General features: G+C 38.6%; 1 protein-coding gene across 1 annotated transcript; it reads left to right on the plus strand.

Annotated features, from left to right (window-relative positions):
* Positions 1-13,330: 13,330 nt before the first annotated feature.
* Positions 13,331-19,228, plus strand: LOC115705672 (ATP-dependent Clp protease ATP-binding subunit ClpA homolog CD4B, chloroplastic). The gene is made up of 10 exons (XM_030633070.2): positions 13,331-13,573; positions 14,464-15,042; positions 15,433-15,548; positions 15,642-15,764; positions 15,862-16,047; positions 16,213-16,428; positions 16,680-16,897; positions 17,125-17,200; positions 17,295-17,384; positions 17,686-19,228. The coding sequence occupies exons 2-10, from the start codon at positions 14,481-14,483 to the stop codon at positions 18,862-18,864; spliced, it is 2,766 nt and encodes a 921-aa protein (XP_030488930.1). The 5' UTR covers positions 13,331-13,573; positions 14,464-14,480; the 3' UTR covers positions 18,865-19,228.
* The last annotated feature ends 937 nt before the right edge of the window (positions 19,229-20,165 follow it).

Genomic DNA, 20,165 nt, shown 5'->3' on the forward strand with positions numbered 1-20,165 from the left:
GAGAGAGAGAGAGAGAGAGAGAGAGAGAGAGAGAGAGAGAGAGGAAGAAGACATCGATGGTGCACGCAGCAAAAGAAGAAGAAAAAAAAAAGAAAATATTTTTTATAATTTATTTATTTTTATAATTTTTAAAATATTTTTATAATTATTTTTTAAAACTAATATTACGTGGACCACTAATATTACGTGTATACGTGGAAAGTCCACCGTGGTACTTAACTGTGATTTTTGGACAGAGGTGTGCAAAGCAAAACGGAACCAGGGTTTAGGTAGTTTAGCCGCCAAAAATTCGGTTTTTGTGGTTAAGTGTTACAAACTGTAAAGTTCAGGTGGTTTAGCCGCCAATATCCCATAAATAAATTATAAGAAAATTATTTTCTTTCATTTTTTAATTTCTTCTTCTTTTTCCTTTTTCTTTTTCTTTTATTTTTTTCCTTTTCCTTTTTCTTTCCTTCTTCTTCTTAGCTGAACCAAAAAAAAAAACCCTAGCTGCCTCCCCTCTTCCATCAGCCGCCTCCCCCTCTCGTCTCTTCTCTCTCGCTCTCAGACCCTCTCCTCTCTTCTCTCTCGCTCTCAGACCCTCTCCTCTCTTCTCTCTCGCTCTCAGACCATCTCCTATCTTCTCTCTCGCTCTCAGACCCTCTCCTCTCTCTCGTTCTCGCACAACTTAGGCCACCATTAAAGCTCTTCTCTCTCGCTCTCAGACCCTCTCCTCTCTTCTCTCTCCCTCTCAGACCCTCTCCTCTCTCTCTCTCTCTCTCTCTCTCTCTCTCTCTCTCTCTCTCTCTCGTTCTCGTTCTCTTTGTTAACCTCCTCCTTGGCCACCATTAAAGCTCGAACAACCTCAACGAATTCGTATTCCAAGGAAGCATGTTTGGGACTCGTCTTCAAGCGCGGGAGAAAAATGGATAGAGTGAAATCGGGAGAGAGAGAAATAATGAAAGAGATGGACTTAGGGTTAGGGTTATTAGTTTTGGTTTATTTAAGAAGAAGAAGAAGAAAGAACAAAAATAAAACAGAAAAGAAAAAAGAAAAAAGAAAAGCAAAAAATAAAATAAAAAATATTTTTTTTATAATTTATATTTTTTTATAATTTTTAATTTTTAAAATATTTTAATAATTAAAATTATGTGGACTACTACAAAAAATTGCCACATGTACAAGTGTGTACACGTGGACAATCCACCGTGGCACTTAATTGTGATTTTTGGACGGAGGGGTACAAGCAAAACGGAATGGGAGTTTAGTAGGTTTTGCCACCAAAATTTTGATTTTTGTGGTTAAGTGTTACAAAACGTAAGTTTAGGTGGTATAGCCACCAATATCCCTTACACATGTATTATAGAGATAAAAATATAATTATGTGAGATAAAAATAAAATTCTCTGGTATAATAATAAAAATATAAATTTATAAAGATAAAAATAAAATTATGTGAGGTAAAAATAAAATTATGTAGGATAATAATAAAAAAGATAAAATTTATGGGGGTGAAAATAAAAATATATAAGTATAATTGAAAAAAAATTAATTTATGACGGCAAAAAATAATTTTATGAAAAAAAATAGACTAATTTTGATTTTTGCCTCCTAAATTTTGACATGTACAAAATTATGTTTCCTAAACTTTTCTGGCTGTTAAAAATTCTCCATGAACTATTGAGATTAGTTGATTTAAGAATTTTTGTCAAATTTCATTCAATTTTGCTAATACGGTGATTATTTATGTACTAAATCATGCTTCTTAGACTTTGATATCTACCAAATTATGTCATTCGAACTTTAACATGTGCTAAAGTATGCCCCCTAAACTTTCATCCATGTTAGACTTTCCTTACTAAAATTGGACACAAATCCTTAAATCCAACAATCTCAATAGTTCATAGAGTTTTTTAATGGATCTATGAGGATGTGCATCGACTACAGAGAGTTGAACAAGCTGACGGTGAAGAATAAATATCCATTACCTAGGATCGATGACTTGTTCGATCAGCTTCAGGGGAAGACGGTCTTTTCTAAGATTGATCTCCGTTCGGGTTATCATCAGTTGAGAATCCGAGAGGAGGACATTCCAAAGACGGCTTTCCGCACTAGGTATGGACACTACGAGTTTCTGGTTATGTCATTCGGACTAACCAATGCTCCTGCAGCATTCATGGACCTGATGAATAGAGTATTCAAGGATTTCCTCGATATCTGTGTGATTGTGTTTATCGACGACATCCTCGTGTACTCTCAATCAGAAGAGGAGCATGAGTTACATCTTCGGATGATGCTACCGAACGACTTCGAGAACATAAGCTCTACGCCAAGTTCAAGAAATGTGAGTTCTGGTTGTCTCAGGTGTCCTTCCTAGGGCACATTGTGAGTAAAGATGGGATCAAGGTGGATCCCGGGAAGATTGAATCCGTCAGGGATTGGCCGAGACCGAAGACAAAGGACGGAGATCGAAGCTTCGGGATTAGCTGGGTACTACCGTAGGTTCGTGGAGGGGTTCTCCAAAATTTCAATGCCCCTAACCGAGCTTACAAAGAAGAATCAGCGATTTATCTGGTCAGATAAATGCGAAGCTAGTTTTCGTGAGCCGAAGCGAGATTGATTCTTGCTCCGTACTAGCTTTGCCTTCGGACAAGGAGAAGTTCGTAGTTCATCGTGACGCATCCAAACAGGGTTTGGGGTGCGTATTGATGCAAGCCGATCGGGTTATCGCTTATGCCTCCCGTCAGTTAAAGGATTATGAACAGCGATACCCGACTCATGATTTAGAATTGGCCGCAGTGGTTTTTGCACTGAAGATTTGGCGGCATTACCTTTATGGGGAGAAGTGCGAGATCTATACCGACCATAAAAGTCTCAAGTATTTCTTTACTCAGAAAGATTTGAACATGAGACAAAGGCGTTGGTTGGAATTAGTGAAGGATTATGATTGTGAGATCCTCTATCATCCCGGAAAAGCCAATGTAGTGGCCGATGCCCTGAGCAGAAAGGGTCCCGGGCAAGTAGCTAGCATGGTTCAGATCTCATCTCAGCTAGTTGAGGATATGATTAGATCCAGCATTGAGTTTGTGGTAGGTCAGCTTCACAACTTGACGCTGCAATCTGATCTATTAGAAAGAATAAAAGTCGCTCAGATGACAGATCCGGAGTTAGTGAAAATCCGAGATGAGGTATTGGCTGGTCAAGCCAAAGACTTTTCAGTGTCAGATAGTGGGATGCTTTTGTATAAAGCCAGGGTTTGTGTCCCGAGCAGTGTGGACTTAAGAAACGAGATCTTTGAGGAGGCTCATTCTACCCCGTATTCTCTGCATCCCGGCACCACCAAGATGTACCAAGATTTGAAACCGTACTTCTGGTGGAGCGGTATGAAGAAGAATTTGGTAGAATTCGTATCGAGATGCCTCACTTGTCAATCAAGGCCGAACATCGAGACCGACAGGGTTGTTGCGGCCTCTAACCCTACCGTAATGGAAATGGGAGGATATTACGATGGATTTTGTGGTCGGGTTACCTAGGACCACGGGTTTGCATGATTCCATCTGGGTAGTGGTGGACCGATTTACGAAATCTGCTCATTTTCTGCCGGTCAGAACAACATTTTCAGTGGATCAGTTGGCAGAACTGTACGTCAGGGAAATAGTGAGACTTCACGGGGTACCGAAGTCTATAGTTTCGGACAGGGATCCGAAATTCACCTCCAAATTTTGGCAAAGTTTGCAACGGGCAATGGGTACGAAGCTGAAATTCAGTACAGCATTCCATCCTCAGACAGATGGTCAGTCCGAAAGGACAATTCAGATATTGGAGGATATGTTGAGAGCCTGTGTTATGGACTTTGAGGGTTCATGGAGTAAATATCTGCCGTTGATAGAATTTTCGTACAACAACAGTTATCAGAGTACGATAGGGATGGCACCCTATGAACTGTTGTACGGTAGAAAGTGTAGATCCCCTATCCACTGGGATGAGACAGGGGAGAGGAAATACCTAGGTCCGGAGTCAGTTCAGCGGACCAATGAGGCAATAGAAAAGATAAAAGCTAGAATGCTTGCCTCACAAGAGCAGACGAAGAGTTACGCATCCGAAACGTAGAGATGTTGAGTTCCGAGTAGGGGACCATGTGTTTTTGCGAGTATCTCCGATGAAGGGGATTAAACGTTTCGGGAAAAGAGGCAAGTTATGCCCTAGGTTTACAGGACCTTTCGAGATTCTCGAGAAGATAGGTCAAGTGGCATATCGGTTGGCATTGCCTCCAGCTTTATCAGCAGTGCACAACGTATTCCATGTCTCAATGTTGAGAAAATACGTTTCAGACCCCTCTCATGTACTCAGTTATGAGAGTCTTCAGCTTCAGCCAGACATGTCATATGAGGAACAGCCAGTGCAGATCCTGGATAGAAAGGATAAAGTCCTTCGGAATAAGACCATAGCATTGGTCAAGGTTCTCTGGAGAAACAGCAAGGTGGAGGAAGCCACCTGGGAGCTAGAGTCAGATATGAGAGCTCAATTTCCAGAGTTATTCAGGTTAGATTTCGGGGACGAAATCCTTTTAAGGGGGGGATAGTTGTAAAGCCCGCTTAGTTAATTTGGAAATTAGCAGTTGTTTATGTTAATTATGGAATTATTTATAGCTATTTAAATAATTTATTACTGTTATTTATGGAATTCAGATATGCATGATTATGTCATCAGTAGTTTTTATATTTCGCATTTCCGGTGTCCGGTATTTTGGAACTCGGCGTTTGGCTCAGTAGAAATCACAACTTAGTATGTTAGTATTTGGGGACGGGGTTTAGACATTGGGAATGTCGGGAATGGCCGGGAATTTAGAATTTCCCAAAAATACCCCTTTAGTATGATTTATGTGATTTTATGGTGGAGGGGCAAAATGGTCTTTTTGCCCCAATAGTGTTTTGTCTTATGTGATTTATTAAATGGAAAAATAAATGTTTATTTTATTATTGCTTGGCTGAAATAAAATGAGTAATGTGTTTATATTCCTTTTTCCACAAATTTCAACACTTAGAGAAAAATTAGAAATTTCAAAACACACACACACCAACTCTCTCTCTCTCTCTCTTTCGGCCAAGCTTTGAGCAGCAAGGAGGGGGTGTTTTTCCTTTGATTTTGGCTGGTTATTCATCATCTTTTAAGGTCCATTGCAAGCTAGGTTGGTTCATGTCTCTCCTTCTTTAATTTCTTGAAAAATATGATGAAAAATGATGATGCATGCATGAGTTTTTAGTTGATTTTGCTGCTGTGTTTTTGTGGTTAATTTGTGTGATTCAAAGCATGATTATTGATGTTGATTGAGCTGTGTTGAAAGCATATTAGTTAGGTTGTTCAAGCTTGTAGTTTTTATGTGAAAAAGTTATGAATTTTGGAAAGAAATGTTATATTTTGTTTCTGTGAATTGCTGGATGTTCTTGTATATTTTCAGAGGTGTTATTATGCTTAGTTAAGTAGAATTAACTAGGCTAGGATGCATGTTAGTGGATTTAACCAAGTTTGAGTTTTTGAACTCAAAGCTTGGTCTTTAATGGTGAATTTTGTATATGTGCTTTCTGGGTGATTTTGAGGCTTTGGATTTGTTCTAGGGATAGTTTAGAGCAGTCCGGAAAGTTTGGGACCAATTGGGGTTGAATTGGTCGAGTTATGGGATTTTTAGTTGGCTGCTCGCGAGGAACCGATTCCGGTTGTGCATCCGGAATTCGGATGGGGGTCCCGAATTTCCCGGAACCTAATTCCGGTTGGGCAACCTGCCTTCCGGTTGGGGGATTTTTCGTAACCCTAGTTTTCCTCGTTTTTGGGTTTTTAAGGGTATTGCCATGCTTTTTATCGATAGGGAAACTTTTAGTTTCGAGTTTTAGTCCCCGGGAAGTGATTTAGCGTGTCACTTTATAGCGTTGTGATTTTTATGGTTTAGGAGCGTAATCCGCCGTCGCAGTTTGGCCAGGTTGACTCAAGCACACCCGAAATCGAATCCAGGTAAGATTAGTATAACAGTATGCATATGTAGATTACATGTTTAGGGAGCATGTAGGAAGCCTATTAGATTACATTAGTTGTATGTTGGCTTCGAACCATCCAACCCTGTCACGTCGGTACAGGCTGGAGTATGACCAGCAGCCGGAGTATGACCGGTTTCGACCGATCAGCCGACACTTGGTTGGTGGTTCCGTGCTATTGACGTATCCCGTCCGCAGACAGCTTCGAGTATGACCAAGCCGGAGTATGACCGGTTCGACCGATCAGGAGGATATAGTAACACGTCGGTGACAGCCTGGAGTATGACCACGGCCGGAGTATGACCGGCTCGACCGATCAGGTTGTTACGTGTCAATAGTACCGTCCTTATGAACGTTCAAAACCCGCACCATGTTGGACATGGCAAGTAGTGCTCGATACCATGTTGGACATGGCAAGCGGGACTCGCATCGTGTTGGACACGGCAGCCGCTTCATGTATGATATTATTATGCTTGTCTTACTGAGTCTGTCGACTCGCGCCTTATGTTCATGTGTAGGTAAAGGCAAGGCTATAGCTGATGGACGACCGTGGAGCGAGCTTATGAGATTGTACATGCTCGGGGCGGTTAGGCACTGGAGCATACGATCCTCGGGACAAAGACGGCCGAGATTTTTGTAATCGTCGTTAGACGACTTTATTTTGATGTAAAAGTTAAACAGTTAAAACGTTTGTAAATGATTTTATAAATCGGGATCCCGAGACTTTTATAATATGGTTTATAAGTTTAATGAAAAAGCAAAATTTTAATTAATCACGTTTTTCCATAAACCTCGTTGATTAGCAACGAGCTGCACAGTACGTTTAAAAATCACGTAATACGCCTAAGATAGCTAGGGTGTTACAATTTGGTATCAGAGCCGCCAGGTTGTCTTCCGAAGATCGTCACGACATGTACAATCATCATCAGCAGTTAGCTCGGTTCACGGCTCGCAAGCCTTTATTGCTTTAGTAGTTTATTTTATTCGGCTTATGAAAAGAAAAGCCTGTTAGGAAGCATGTTAGTAGCCTGATAGTAGAATAGGCGCATGTTTCATTTCTAATTTCCAAATTAAGCGGCATTAGTAAGCTCGCCTTGAATACGACCTGATATGCCAACTCTTGGTTTCGCAGGCGGTTCTAACTAGATGGACGCCAGGCGGACTACCAGGAGTCAGGGCAACTCCGTAGGGTCGAATCAGGGACAGGGAGCTCAGTTTCCCCCACCTGCTAGGGGCCGAGGCAGAGGTCCCCGAGGCAGGGCTCGTGGCCGGGGTGATGAAAACCCGCCACAGGCTGCCCAGGCTCCCCCAGCCGATCAGGGAGCCCCGAACTGGGAGTTACGGTTTGCGGAGATGCAAGCCAGGATCGAAGAGCAAGACCTCGAGATTCAGAGGTTGAGACAGCGGCCAGGTGCTCTGCCCAAGGTGCCTATTGCACCAGGGCACCTCGCCCGCCGCCTGTGCCGAGATAGTGGTGGCGGCCCACAGATTGGAACCTTTATATGAGCGGTTCCGGAAGCAAGCACCTCCGGTATTCCTGGGAGGTTCGGATGTAACGAAAGCCGAGCAGTGGCTGACGGTGATTACCAGAATTCTGAATTTCATGGGTGTCACCGGTAATGACAGAGTGGTGTGCGCCACATTTCAGTTCCAGGAGGACGCCCTGGTATGGTGGGACATGGTGTCTCAGATTCACGATGTCACCACCATGACTTGGGAAAGGTTCCAAGAACTCTTTAACGCGAAATACTACAATGAGGCTACCGAAGCCGCCAAGAGGAAAGCAGTTCGTTCACTCCGACCCACGGGAGAACATGAGCAGCTGTCACCGAGTATACTACTCGCCTTGGACCGGTTGGCGAGGTTAGCCTCGGGAATTGTGCCGACCGACTTCAGCAGGAAGGAGAAGTATCTGGACGGGTTGAATCCCAAGATCAGGCATGACCTGATGATTACCACCGACGGCAAGACCACCTATGCTCGCATGGTGGAGAAGGCACCGCGAGCCGAGGGGCGCGGTGGGTTGCATGTCGACTCGCCGCATCTCGGTGGGTGGCGGGGCTCCTACCCCTCCTGCATCAGGCTATAGCAGGGGGAGTAGCGGTTCGGCCATTGATCAGAGGAAGAGGGCACCCATCGCTCGGCGGCTCGAGTCAGAACAAGAGGTTCCGGGGGAACCAGAACAGAGGGAGTCGTCCTGGTGGTAATGAGACCCGATTCTCCTATCCCGAGTGCCCTAGCTGCAAGAGGCATCATCGGGGTGAGTGCAAGGGGCAGGGATGCTTTCATTGTGGCATGCCCGGGCACTTCAAGAGGGAATGTCCCCAGCTCCGGCCAGAGGCACCGAGAGCTCCAGCGATACCCACTCCAGCCAGGGTATTCGCCATCACGCAGGCTGATGCAGATGCCAGCCCATCAGTTGTTACAGGTCAGCTTTTTATTAACAACTCGCTTTATTCAGTGCTGTTTGATTCTGGGGCTACACATTCTTATGTGGCGGCCAGAGTCTCTAGTAAGTTGGGGTAGACCCTTTGATAGATATGAATCGGGTTTGGAACCCCGTTACACAGCGTGAGAATTGGTTATCTCCAATAGGTGGATTAGGTCTATGCCGATCAGGATAGATGGTAGAGAGTTAAGCGCTGATCTGATAGAGATGAGCTTAGTCGAATTTGATATTATTTTAGGAATGGATTTCCTATCTAAATATTCGGCGAGCATTGATTGTAAGAGGAAGATGGTGGTCTTCCAACCGGAAAGTGAAGAACCGTTCGTGTTTGTGGGTTCGGTTCAGGGATCTCGGATCCCGGTGATCTCGGCTATGTCAGCGAGAGAATTATTGCACGGTGGGTGCTTAGTGGTTTCGGCCGTGGTGGTGGACACCACTCGGCCGTACACCATTCGCCGCAGGACATCAGAGTGGTTCGGGAATTTTTGGACGTTTTTCCCGAAGAACTTCCAGGGTTACCACCTCAGCGGGAGATTGACTTCGTGATTGACTTGGCACCAGGGGTGGATCCGGTTTCCAAAGCCCCGTATAGGATGGCTCCAGCTGAACTTAAGGAACTAAAGATTCAGCTCCAAGGGTTGCTTGACATAGGGTTCATTCGGCCCAGTGTGTCACCTTGGGGAGCCCCGGTTTTGTTCGTGAAGAAGAAGGATGGATCTATGAGGATGTGCATCGACTACAGAGAGTTGAACAAGCTGACGGTGAAGAATAAATATCCATTACCTAGGATCGATGACTTGTTCGATCAGCTTCAGGGGAAGACGGTCTTTTCTAAGATTGATCTCCGTTCGGGTTATCATCAGTTGAGAATCCGAGAGGAGGACATTCCAAAGACGGCTTTCCGCACTAGGTATGGACACTACGAGTTTCTGGTTATGTCATTCGGACTAACCAATGCTCCTGCAGCATTCATGGACCTGATGAATAGAGTATTCAAGGATTTCCTCGATATCTGTGTGATTGTGTTTATCGACGACATCCTCGTGTACTCTCAATCAGAAGAGGAGCATGAGTTACATCTTCAGATGGTACTGCAACGACTTCGAGAACATAAGCTCTACGCCAAGTTCAAGAAATGTGAGTTCTGGTTGTCTCAGGTGTCCTTCCTAGAGCACATTGTGAGTAAAGATGGGATCAAGGTGTACAATTTTCCAACGTTTTAGCTTGTGAGAGCATAAAACTAAACCTCACAATTTTAGTAAAAACCAAAGGAATATCACATTCGTATTTGTAGTAGGTTTCTACCCAATACATATTCTTCCAACTTTATTATAACAAAGCGATGGAATTAAGTCAACCTTTTTAATTAAAACATTTGATATATACTAGGGTTGAACATTTGTACCAGACTTTGGCCTCACTTGACCAATCTACCCGAACTTGACCTGTAAAACCCAAAACAAAGGAAATATCTTTTATTTACAGGCGAGCCAACTGGAACATGTTCATTATACAACTGAGTTTCAGGTCTACATTTTTAAATACTCACGGATCGAGTTGAACCTAAACTTGCGTGTGTACACAAATTATAAAAAGGGCATTTTACAATTTTGTATACATTATTTTAATTAATTACAAAATATGTGCAAAAAAATTTATTATCATTTTCTCATACATTTTTATATATAACTAAAAACTTTTTTCAATTTTTTTTATAATATATATGGTAATAATTATTGATTATTATATATATATGGTAATATTAGCTATGTTTATTTTTATGTTTACAATTATAATAAACATACCAATAATATAAAATATTTTATATATGTGTTTATTTTATTTTCTATTAATTAAACATACTAATTTAATAAACAAAATAATAATATTTACATAGGTTTATTATATCACTCTATGTGTGTTATGTTTATTTTCTAGTAATTTTTTAAAAAATAAATAATATATATATATGAAAAAAATTGTTTATCTTTATCTTTTTTTTGTTTATTGTGTCATGTTTATTTTTTCTAATTAAATAATTTTTGGAGTTTAAAAATTTTATTTTTTTTTATTTATTTTTTGATGTAAGAATTATATTTCAATAGAAAATTCGTTCACTAACCCATTAAAAAATAATCAATATATAGAAACAATAGAAAAAAAATATACTTTTAGCTATGTCTATTTTTATGTTTACAATTATAATAAACATACTAATAATATAAAATATTTTGTATATATATGTTTATTTTGTTTTCTATCTATTAAACATACTAATTTAATAAACAAAATAATGATATTCACATATGTTTATTATATCACTCTATGTGTCATGTTTATTTTTAGTAATTTTAAGTATTGATTTATATTTATATACTTAGTGTTTATAATTTTGATATTGTATTTTATTTAAAAAATCTTATTAAATTATAATAATTCATACTAAAATAGATAATAAATATTTATCTTTTAATAAAAAAATATTTAATTTGTTTATTTTCATAAAACTGTTTAATTAATTTTACGAAATTGTTTATTTTGAGTTTTAATAAACATACTTTATTATTTAATGATTAAAATGTATGGTTTCATGTAATAAGTTTTTAAAATAATTTTTTTTTGCACATTTTTTGTAATTATGTTGTTTTTGTTGTACATTTATGAAAAAAGCCCTTATAAAAATGCATATACATAATGGTGTAGAAAATAGTAGAATATACATACAATGCACTCAATACTAATGAGACGCAGCTAGGGGTGTGCATAAATTGATCTAATCCAATGACAACAGACCGATTCAATCCAATGACAATCGACTAATTCAGTTACAACCGACTGCTAAACGTTGGACATTCAATTTTGATCAGATCAGATTAGATGTTATTTTTGAAAATCTAATTGGATCGGATCAAATGATGGATAATGTGTCCAAAATCCAATACATCAAACATATATAAATAGTATATATATATATGCATTTAACACGTATCATTTTTGTCAGCATTTAACAGGTCTGTTAGATTGGGTATCGATAAACTTACAAAAATAGTGACCTTGGGGACTATTACCGCTAATTTTTGAGGTTGGAGACTTATCTACATCAAACATAGGTTTTTGGAGACTTATGCCGCAATTTTCCCTATTAATTATTACGACCAAAATTTTTAATACAATGTAAGTTGTATTATTTAATACATAACAAATGGACCGTATTAGCTTGTATTATAATATTTACAAAGAATCCGGAGTCAACCTCAATCTTCAATCCTGTCTCGAACCTAGACTAAGACTTGGACCTGAATCCGAACGTGGACCTGAACCCGGACTCAAGATTCGAACTCGGACCCTCACCCGAACTTGGGACTCGGACCCGGACTTAGACCTAGACTCCGACCTAAACGCGAACGCGGACCTAAACGCAGACACAAACCCGGAAAATGGACCTGAACCTGGACCCAAACGCGAACACGGACCTGGATGCGAGCCTTGGTCAGGCGAAAAAATTAAGGGGCACTTAAAAACTTCTAAAGAGAAATCTTAAAAAAGAATAGAGAGAAACACTGGTTTATCAATTTTCGTTGTTGCAAAATTTTATTTGTACATAAAACTTAAGGTGATTCTACAATGCACCTCCTTAAAACAGATGTATTGATGCACCTTCTACTTGTTTCGGCATCCAGAAGAATTTTTTAGTCTAATTTTTTTCATATTCATGTACGTTATAACTAGTTAAGATATCCTACAAAATTTTAAAAAATTCAGATTAATTTACCATGTACAATATAATATTCAAATAGTGTATTTTACATGTGTATAAAATAAAATAGTCACGCGTGCAACATACTATTTGAACGCAATTTTTGGCGTGTTAAACTTTTATGAATTTCTTAAAATTTTGCAGGATGTCTTAAATGACTATAATTTACATAACCATAAGAAAAAATTTGACTAAAAAATTATTTCAGATGCTAAAATAGATAGAGATGTATCGATGCATTCCTTTTAAAGGGGTGCATTATTGTAACGTCCTCGCTTCAAGCTTCTATTGGACCTTTACACCCACAGATTAATAGCTCTTATACACGAGTATAATACGAGTGTTTCCAGTATGTTTTGTCCTTACTCGCACTTTCATGATGGGCTACCGAAAAACAAGATACACCTTGTTGATATATGTAGTAGTAATCAATCTATTTAAGTCTTTTTTAACTGTGTAGTCTCATACCTACACAGATCACTAATATAGAAATGGTAATTAAATTGATTGACAACAAGTGAGGCCATGCTAAAAACTAACCTAATCTAATGCATGCAATGTCCTCGTTAATTTTTGCCTACGCTGAAACACTTCCCAATCAATTATTTTGCTCTTTCAGCTATTAAAATTCTTATTAAGCAAAAAAAAAAACTATTAAAACTCTCGAGTTATTTATTTTTGTTTGTTCGAATCTCCATCATATAATTTTAAAAAAGAAAAAAAAATCTCCATCAAATTCAATCAACAATTTTTGTAAACTCTAAAAATTAAAATTTTTTAAAAAAAGAAGAAAAAGAAAAATCTTATTAAGAAACAGTAACGTGTAAGACTTTGTTAAAATGTAATATAGTGACTGACGTGTTGAAATTTCGTCTACGAAACTCAGCGTCTCCATCTCGATGCATCTACGCTCATCCAACCAATCAAGGGAAAGCAACCAAGGGTAAAAGAGTCACGAAATAAAATATCTAAAGGGTACGATAGGGACAAACGAAAGAGTTGGTGAACAAGACAGCTCAACCGCACCACGTGGCACGATCAAAATAATAGTATCCAAATCCAACGGTGAATGAGAACTGTTTGACTGTAGATTAGATGATGATGATGAGGCGGTGCATGGAGAGTGATGCAGTCACCGAAGAGAGATATAGATTATATCTGTTCCCATTGTTTGGAGCCGACCATTGTGTAATAGGGTCTCTCTTTTCTTTCTCTCTCGAAAAAGGAAGACCCTTCTTATTATTTTTAATCAATCCTTTGCTCCTTATCACTTTTCTTTCTCCCTCTTCTGATTCTTTTTTCTTTATTTTTTTTTCTGGGCTTTTCATTTCTAGTAATTGGAGCTCAATCGAAGATTTTCTAGGTGAGTTTCGGATTCCTCTTGCTCCATTTTCTACATAAATGTTTTTGTGGGTGAATTAGGGTTTTTGAATGGGTTTGTCCGTCAAATTTTGGGATTCCTTTTCCTTTCATCGATGATTTTTGTTCCATTTCGGTTCAATTTTGGGTATAATAGCTCTTCTTTTGGTGGTTGTAGCTGTATTTTTTCTTTTCCGGTTAATTGAATTGGAGTATTATCTGAGCTACTTAGGATTTTTTTTTTTGTGGGTTGTAGTAGATGCTATCGATTATTTAGTTTTTTTTTTTGTTAGCTTTGTTCTATGGTGGGATTTCGTTTTAAGCTTCCATGCTTTTGCTGATTGCGTTTGTGATTACTTGTAAGTTGTTTACTTAAAAATGGTACTAAAGTGGGTGTGAAGTAGTTGTAAAGTATATTAATATGATGGATTAGATATAATAATATTATTAATTTCTCAATAACACTAAACTATTCCATACTAAACAGATTAAATAAGTGGTTTGATTATTATTCTCAAGCTCAATCTAATCATATCTTATTTCTTAATTAATAACATGACATGAGTGCATTATTTTTTTGTAAACGGATATATACTAGACATTACTCAAATTATTTAACACAATTTAATTCTTCAGTAGAAAAAAATAAAAATAAATAAAACATTATAGTTGCTAGGCCTTGAGCTGGACCTGATGAGTTTTGAATTATGATTCTCATACCTCGTTTAGTTAAACTAGGCAAATAAACCATTAATGCTCAATCTCTTTAGTTAACATTATAGGGAAGTATACTATTACTTGGTAGTTATGTGAGTAAATAACCATGATTTTGTTTTGTTTTGTTTTGTTTTGTGTGTTGAAAGAGGCTAACGTTGTTTGTTATATATAATGCAGTGTGTTAGTTGGTAATCATGGCTGCTTTGGTTCAGTCGACGAATGTTCCTGGTTTAGTGGCCGGGCTAAAGCAGGGCCAGTCTAAAAGGTCTGGAAAGTCAAAAAGGGCAGTGAAGATGATGAGTTGTACACAAGCACCTGGATTGAGCATGAGAGGTTTCTCAGGACTGAGAAGCCTTAATGCTTTAGATACTGTAACGAGGCCTGGGCAGGATTTTCATTCTAAGGTGGCAATTACATTATCTTCCAAGCAACGTAAGGCTACCAGATGTGTCCCCAAAGCCATGTTTGAGCGCTTTACAGAGAAGGCCATTAAAGTAATTATGCTTGCCCAAGAGGAAGCAAGGAGACTTGGTCATAATTTTGTTGGAACAGAGCAGATTCTTTTGGGTCTAATTGGTGAAGGAACTGGAATAGCTGCTAAGGTCCTTAAATCAATGGGTATTAATCTTAAAGACGCTCGTGTTGAGGTTGAAAAGATTATTGGACGAGGTAGTGGTTTTGTTGCTGTTGAGATTCCATTCACTCCTCGTGCAAAGCGTGTTTTGGAGCTCTCATTGGAGGAAGCTCGGCAACTTGGTTTGTACTTTTTCTTTCCTTCCATTGTATTGCTATGACATAATTAGTTGGAATTGGTGATGAATGTTTGATGTTATGCTTTTGAAATATTGTTTGGAGCTAACTTTTTTCTTATATGCTTTTTGTTATTTTGTATGAAAACCATTGAGTTACTTGTGACTCTTAAGATGGAAGGAATCTGTTTCTTCCCTTTAGTAGATTTATTTTTGATCTTCAGATTAAAAGTTTTGGTAAAACTAAAAACAGCTGATCTATAAGTGGAGCAGCTTGGATTACAATCTATTTTATTAGAGCTTGTTGCAATTAAGTAGGCATTAATTAAATACGTTCGTTGCTTGTGTGTGTTGCTATTATGATGATTGAAAAGCTCAACCTTATTAGATGTTTCAGGCCATAACTACATTGGGTCTGAGCACTTGCTTCTGGGCCTACTCCGTGAGGGTGAGGGTGTTGCTGCTCGTGTTCTTGAAAATTTGGGTGCTGACCCCAGTAATATTCGCACACAGGCAAGCAATGGATTCAGTTTTGCTTTGAATCAAAGTAATTGATTATTATTAGTACTGGAGTTCTTTAGCTAAGGCTTTCCTTGTGGTGGGCAGGTTATTCGTATGGTAGGTGAGAGCACAGAAGCAGTTGGAGCTGGTGTTGGAGGAGGCAGCAGTGGTACCAAGATGCCAACGCTGGAAGAATATGGAACCAATTTGACAAAGCTGGCTGAAGAGGTTATTTTGAAACTTGAGATTTTTTGACGTTTTGCAAAATTGCTGTCTTTTGCTGCTCTTGTTATAAATTCTCACATTATATTTATGTTCTTTTTAGGGTAAGTTGGATCCAGTTGTAGGAAGGCAGCCGCAGATTGAAAGAGTGGTTCAGATTTTGGGCAGGCGAACTAAGAACAATCCCTGCCTTATTGGTGAGCCTGGTGTCGGGAAAACTGCAATTGCTGAGGGACTTGCCCAACGAATTGCAAGCGGTGATGTTCCTGAAACAATAGAGGGAAAGAAGGTGCTCTTCATACTTTTAAGTGTTTGTTTCGGGATCTGATGTTAATACATGTGTGTGTGTGTGTGTTTTATGTCATGTTGGAGATTTTATACTATGTCAATGCTCAATTTAAATCTTTCTTTAATTTTGTGAATAATAATATCATGAGTTGGTTTTTGTCTGTAGGTTATAACACTGGATATGGGTCTTCTGGTTGCGGGCACCAAGTACCGTGGAGAGTTTGAGGAAAGATTGAAGAAACTTATGGAAGAAATTAAACAAAGTGATGAGATAATACTATTCATTGATGAGGTTCACACTTTGATTGGAGCTGGAGCAGCAGAAGGAGCCATTGATGCTGCTAACATTTTGAAACCAGCTCTTGCCAGAGGTGAACTGCAGGTAATTTCATCACCATGGAGGACTAAAGCATAAACACATGCGCACGCACACATTACTTGTATATATGCTGTCTTATTAACATTGAAGTTGAAATGATAATTATGTATGGTTTTTAAAGTATGTGAAAAACATGGATGGACTTAAAAGTTGGTCAATATGATCAAGTTACTGCTGTTTTTTTTTTCAATTACTAACTACTAAGATTCTGGAGGTACAGCGGGGAAGTCATAGTTTCCTTTTTGATGGTGCAGTGTATTGGAGCCACCACATTGGATGAATACAGAAAACACATTGAGAAGGATCCAGCACTAGAAAGACGATTTCAACCAGTTAAAGTGCCAGAACCAACTGTTGATGAAACTATTCTAATTTTGAAAGGCCTTCGGGAACGATATGAGATCCACCACAAGCTTCGGTATACTGATGAGGCACTTGTATCTGCTGCACGGCTGTCATATCAGTACATCAGGTACAGAATTGTATACTATTGTCAGCTACTTGTTATGTGAGCTATGCTCTGCCATGGAAGGGAACTTTCCTTGAATATTATTTATGTATCGATTGATACGCATAAAATCCTCTTGCTTCCTTTTCTCATATGCAGTTAATTTTTTGGTCAACTTATGAAAATTGACGAGTTTATGCTTGTTATTGTTTTGAGTTTTTCCTGATGCTTTAATTATATAAATGCTTCAGTGACCGTTTTCTGCCCGATAAAGCAATTGACTTGATCGATGAAGCTGGTTCTCGGGTTCGACTTCGTCATGCACAGGTAATTATATTATTTTCTTCTACTTCACTTACTTGAATTTACGGGAAACTTTCAATCTATTCCAGATATGATGGTTTGTGTCATGTCATTACAGCTACCTGAGGAAGCACGCGAGCTTGAGAAAGAACTGAGACAGATCACAAAGGAGAAGAATGAAGCTGTTCGTAGCCAAGATTTTGAAAAGGTAAAGCTTTTCTGTTTGGTTTCACGGTGATGTTCTTATTTTCATGATTAAAACTTGGGAACTATTTTTTTCATAATGTAAATATTGGAAACTTTCAACTTTTGTATGCTGATAAACAACAAATAGAATGTCAAAGAACCTTCCTAGGCATGTCGCAATTTTCAGTGAAGTTTTTTAGTCTATTTCTTTTGGCATTTACAAGGACGATCATGCCCTCATTCAGTAGGCTGAACATGCTTATTACTGAAGTAGCCATGATTATTACTGCTAAAGTAGGCTGACCATGCTTAAAATTTCACAGGCTGGGGAGTTGCGTGACCGAGAAATGGACCTGAAGGCACAAATTTCAGCTGTTGTTGACAAGGGCAAAGAAATGAGCAAGGCAGAGAGTGAGGCAGGAGATGTGGGTCCTATTGTCACCGAAGTGGATATCGAACATATTGTCTCCTCTTGGACTGGTATTCCTGTTGAGAAGGTGTCAACTGATGAATCCGACCGCCTTCTTAAGATGGAAGAGACGCTTCACAAGCGGGTCATTGGACAGGATGAGGCAGTTAAGGCTATCAGCCGTGCTATTCGCCGAGCCCGTGTTGGATTGAAAAACCCCAACCGTCCAATTGCTAGCTTCATCTTTTCTGGTCCAACTGGTGTTGGAAAGTCTGAGCTTGCAAAATCATTGGCTGCTTACTACTTTGGCTCAGAAGAGTCCATGATCCGGCTTGATATGAGTGAATTCATGGAAAGACATACTGTTTCCAAGCTTATTGGCTCTCCTCCTGGATATGTTGGTTACACTGAGGGTGGTCAGCTGACTGAGGCAGTTCGACGCCGTCCTTATACTGTTGTACTTTTTGATGAGATTGAAAAGGCTCATCCCGATGTTTTCAACATGATGCTTCAAATTCTTGAAGATGGAAGGTTGACCGATAGCAAAGGAAGAACGGTAGACTTCAAGAATACACTTCTGATAATGACATCAAATGTTGGAAGTAGTGTAATTGAGAAAGGTGGCCGCAGAATTGGATTTGACCTTGACTATGATGAGAAGGATAGCAGTTACAACCGAATTAAGAGCTTGGTGACAGAGGAACTCAAGCAATACTTCAGGCCTGAGTTCTTGAATAGGTTGGATGAAATGATCGTCTTCCGACAACTCACTAAGCTGGAGGTTAAGGAGATAGCAGATATAATGTTGAAGGAAGTGTTCGAAAGGCTTAAGACCAAAGAAATTGAACTTCAAGTAACAGAAAGGTTTAGGGATAGAGTGGTGGACGAAGGTTACAACCCGAGCTATGGTGCTAGGCCTTTAAGAAGAGCCATAATGAGACTTTTGGAGGACAGCATGGCTGAGAAGATGCTTGCTAGGGAAATCAAGGAGGGTGACTCGGTTATTGTGGATGTCGATTCTGATGGTAATGTCACTGTGCTTAATGGCAGCAGTGGCTCGCCTGAATCGCTACCAGAGGCAATCCCTATTTAGAACACCAACTTGACCTCGCATTAATCTTATCAGTAGAATTGTCTTTTTGTTTTCCTGTTAGTTGGAACTCTTCCATAGAACTAGTTTTTTTCCCCTCTTCAAAGGTGTATTTTGGTAGTGGAATTGAAAGCCAGATTATTTTAAGTTATTGGCTGTGTCAAAAGGCTGTATCTGTTATTCAATTTAATATGCACAGTTCTGTTACAGATAATAGTTTTGGCCCTCATTAATTTTATAGCCTTTGCTCTCTTGAGTAACAATAATAAGATTGTACTATCAGTTTTCATTTTGGAGGATATAGAATTATTGAACTAAAATGATGTAATATATTCTTCTTTCTTTCAATGGAAACGATTTAGTCTAATATATCTTAAGTTTGGAAAATATAAACTATGGGTTTGGCGGGTCAAAAGGCAATACTCGAGAAAATGGGTCCACCAAACCAAATTATGTCTATATTACATAATATGTTATAGTAGTTCATAGAATCTTAAAATGTTGAAGTTGATGTATTGAAAAGTATCTAGAAATGGTGAAAAAGTAATGGTGAGGAATATTCATTGAATATTCAATCATATGGCTTCATATATTTTTGAAAAGTATCACGCTTTAATGATCCAAGAGCAAGTGGTGACGAACATGTTTCAGATCTTATCAACAACCAGTGGTGACTGGCTTGACCGAGTAATATGTTGTAGAAGTGAGATATTAAAATCATACGGCTTAAACTTCCCATGTTTTGCTTTCTCATAGAAATGTCTAAAAAAGAATATTTCGTAATTTTTATTTAAAAAAGAAAGAATATTTTATTAAAAATAATCAAGTCTAACACATCTTAGGAATTACAAAAGCATAGCTAAATTAGGAATAGGACAATTATAAATTAAAGAAACTGTAGGAAAATACTTTGGATATATTTGGTAATAGATTTATTCATTTTTCATTCTAAAAGAAAAAAGGAAATTGTTAATAAAACTAGAAAAACAAGTGACAGAGTCTAATTTGGACTAGCAATAGAGGGTCACTGTCCCATTTGAAATATATGCTTTAACATTCAAAACATACTTAGCAAAAAAAAAAATCCATGTCTAGTCTTTTGACTTGTCTCTGAAAGTTTGTTTTGTCATTGTTGAATGATTATTTCTGGGTTTGTCTTATTTCTAGTTCACTGTTAAAGCTTGGTATTGAATATGGCCTCTAGTAGTCGTACAGGCTTTGATTTAAACAAGGAATATGCACAAATAAATTTGGAAGAGGAGGAGGAGGGGATATTGATTGGTGATGATAATGAGGGTGAGGAG

This window comes from Cannabis sativa, chromosome 1 (genome assembly GCF_029168945.1).
Source record: "Cannabis sativa cultivar Pink pepper isolate KNU-18-1 chromosome 1, ASM2916894v1, whole genome shotgun sequence".
Classification (NCBI taxonomy): domain Eukaryota; kingdom Viridiplantae; phylum Streptophyta; class Magnoliopsida; order Rosales; family Cannabaceae; genus Cannabis; species Cannabis sativa.

Bases quoted from the DNA above. Each gene is read 5' to 3' on its own strand.
- LOC115705672 (XM_030633070.2), top strand. From the start codon at position 14,481: ATGGCTGCTTTGGTTCAGTCGACGAATGTTCCTGGTTTAGTGGCCGGG. The intron at 15,043-15,432 runs GTTTGTACTTTT...TAGATGTTTCAG, and splicing joins GGAGGAAGCTCGGCAACTTG to GCCATAACTACATTGGGTCT. The intron at 16,048-16,212 runs GTGCTCTTCATA...TTTTGTCTGTAG, and splicing joins AAACAATAGAGGGAAAGAAG to GTTATAACACTGGATATGGG.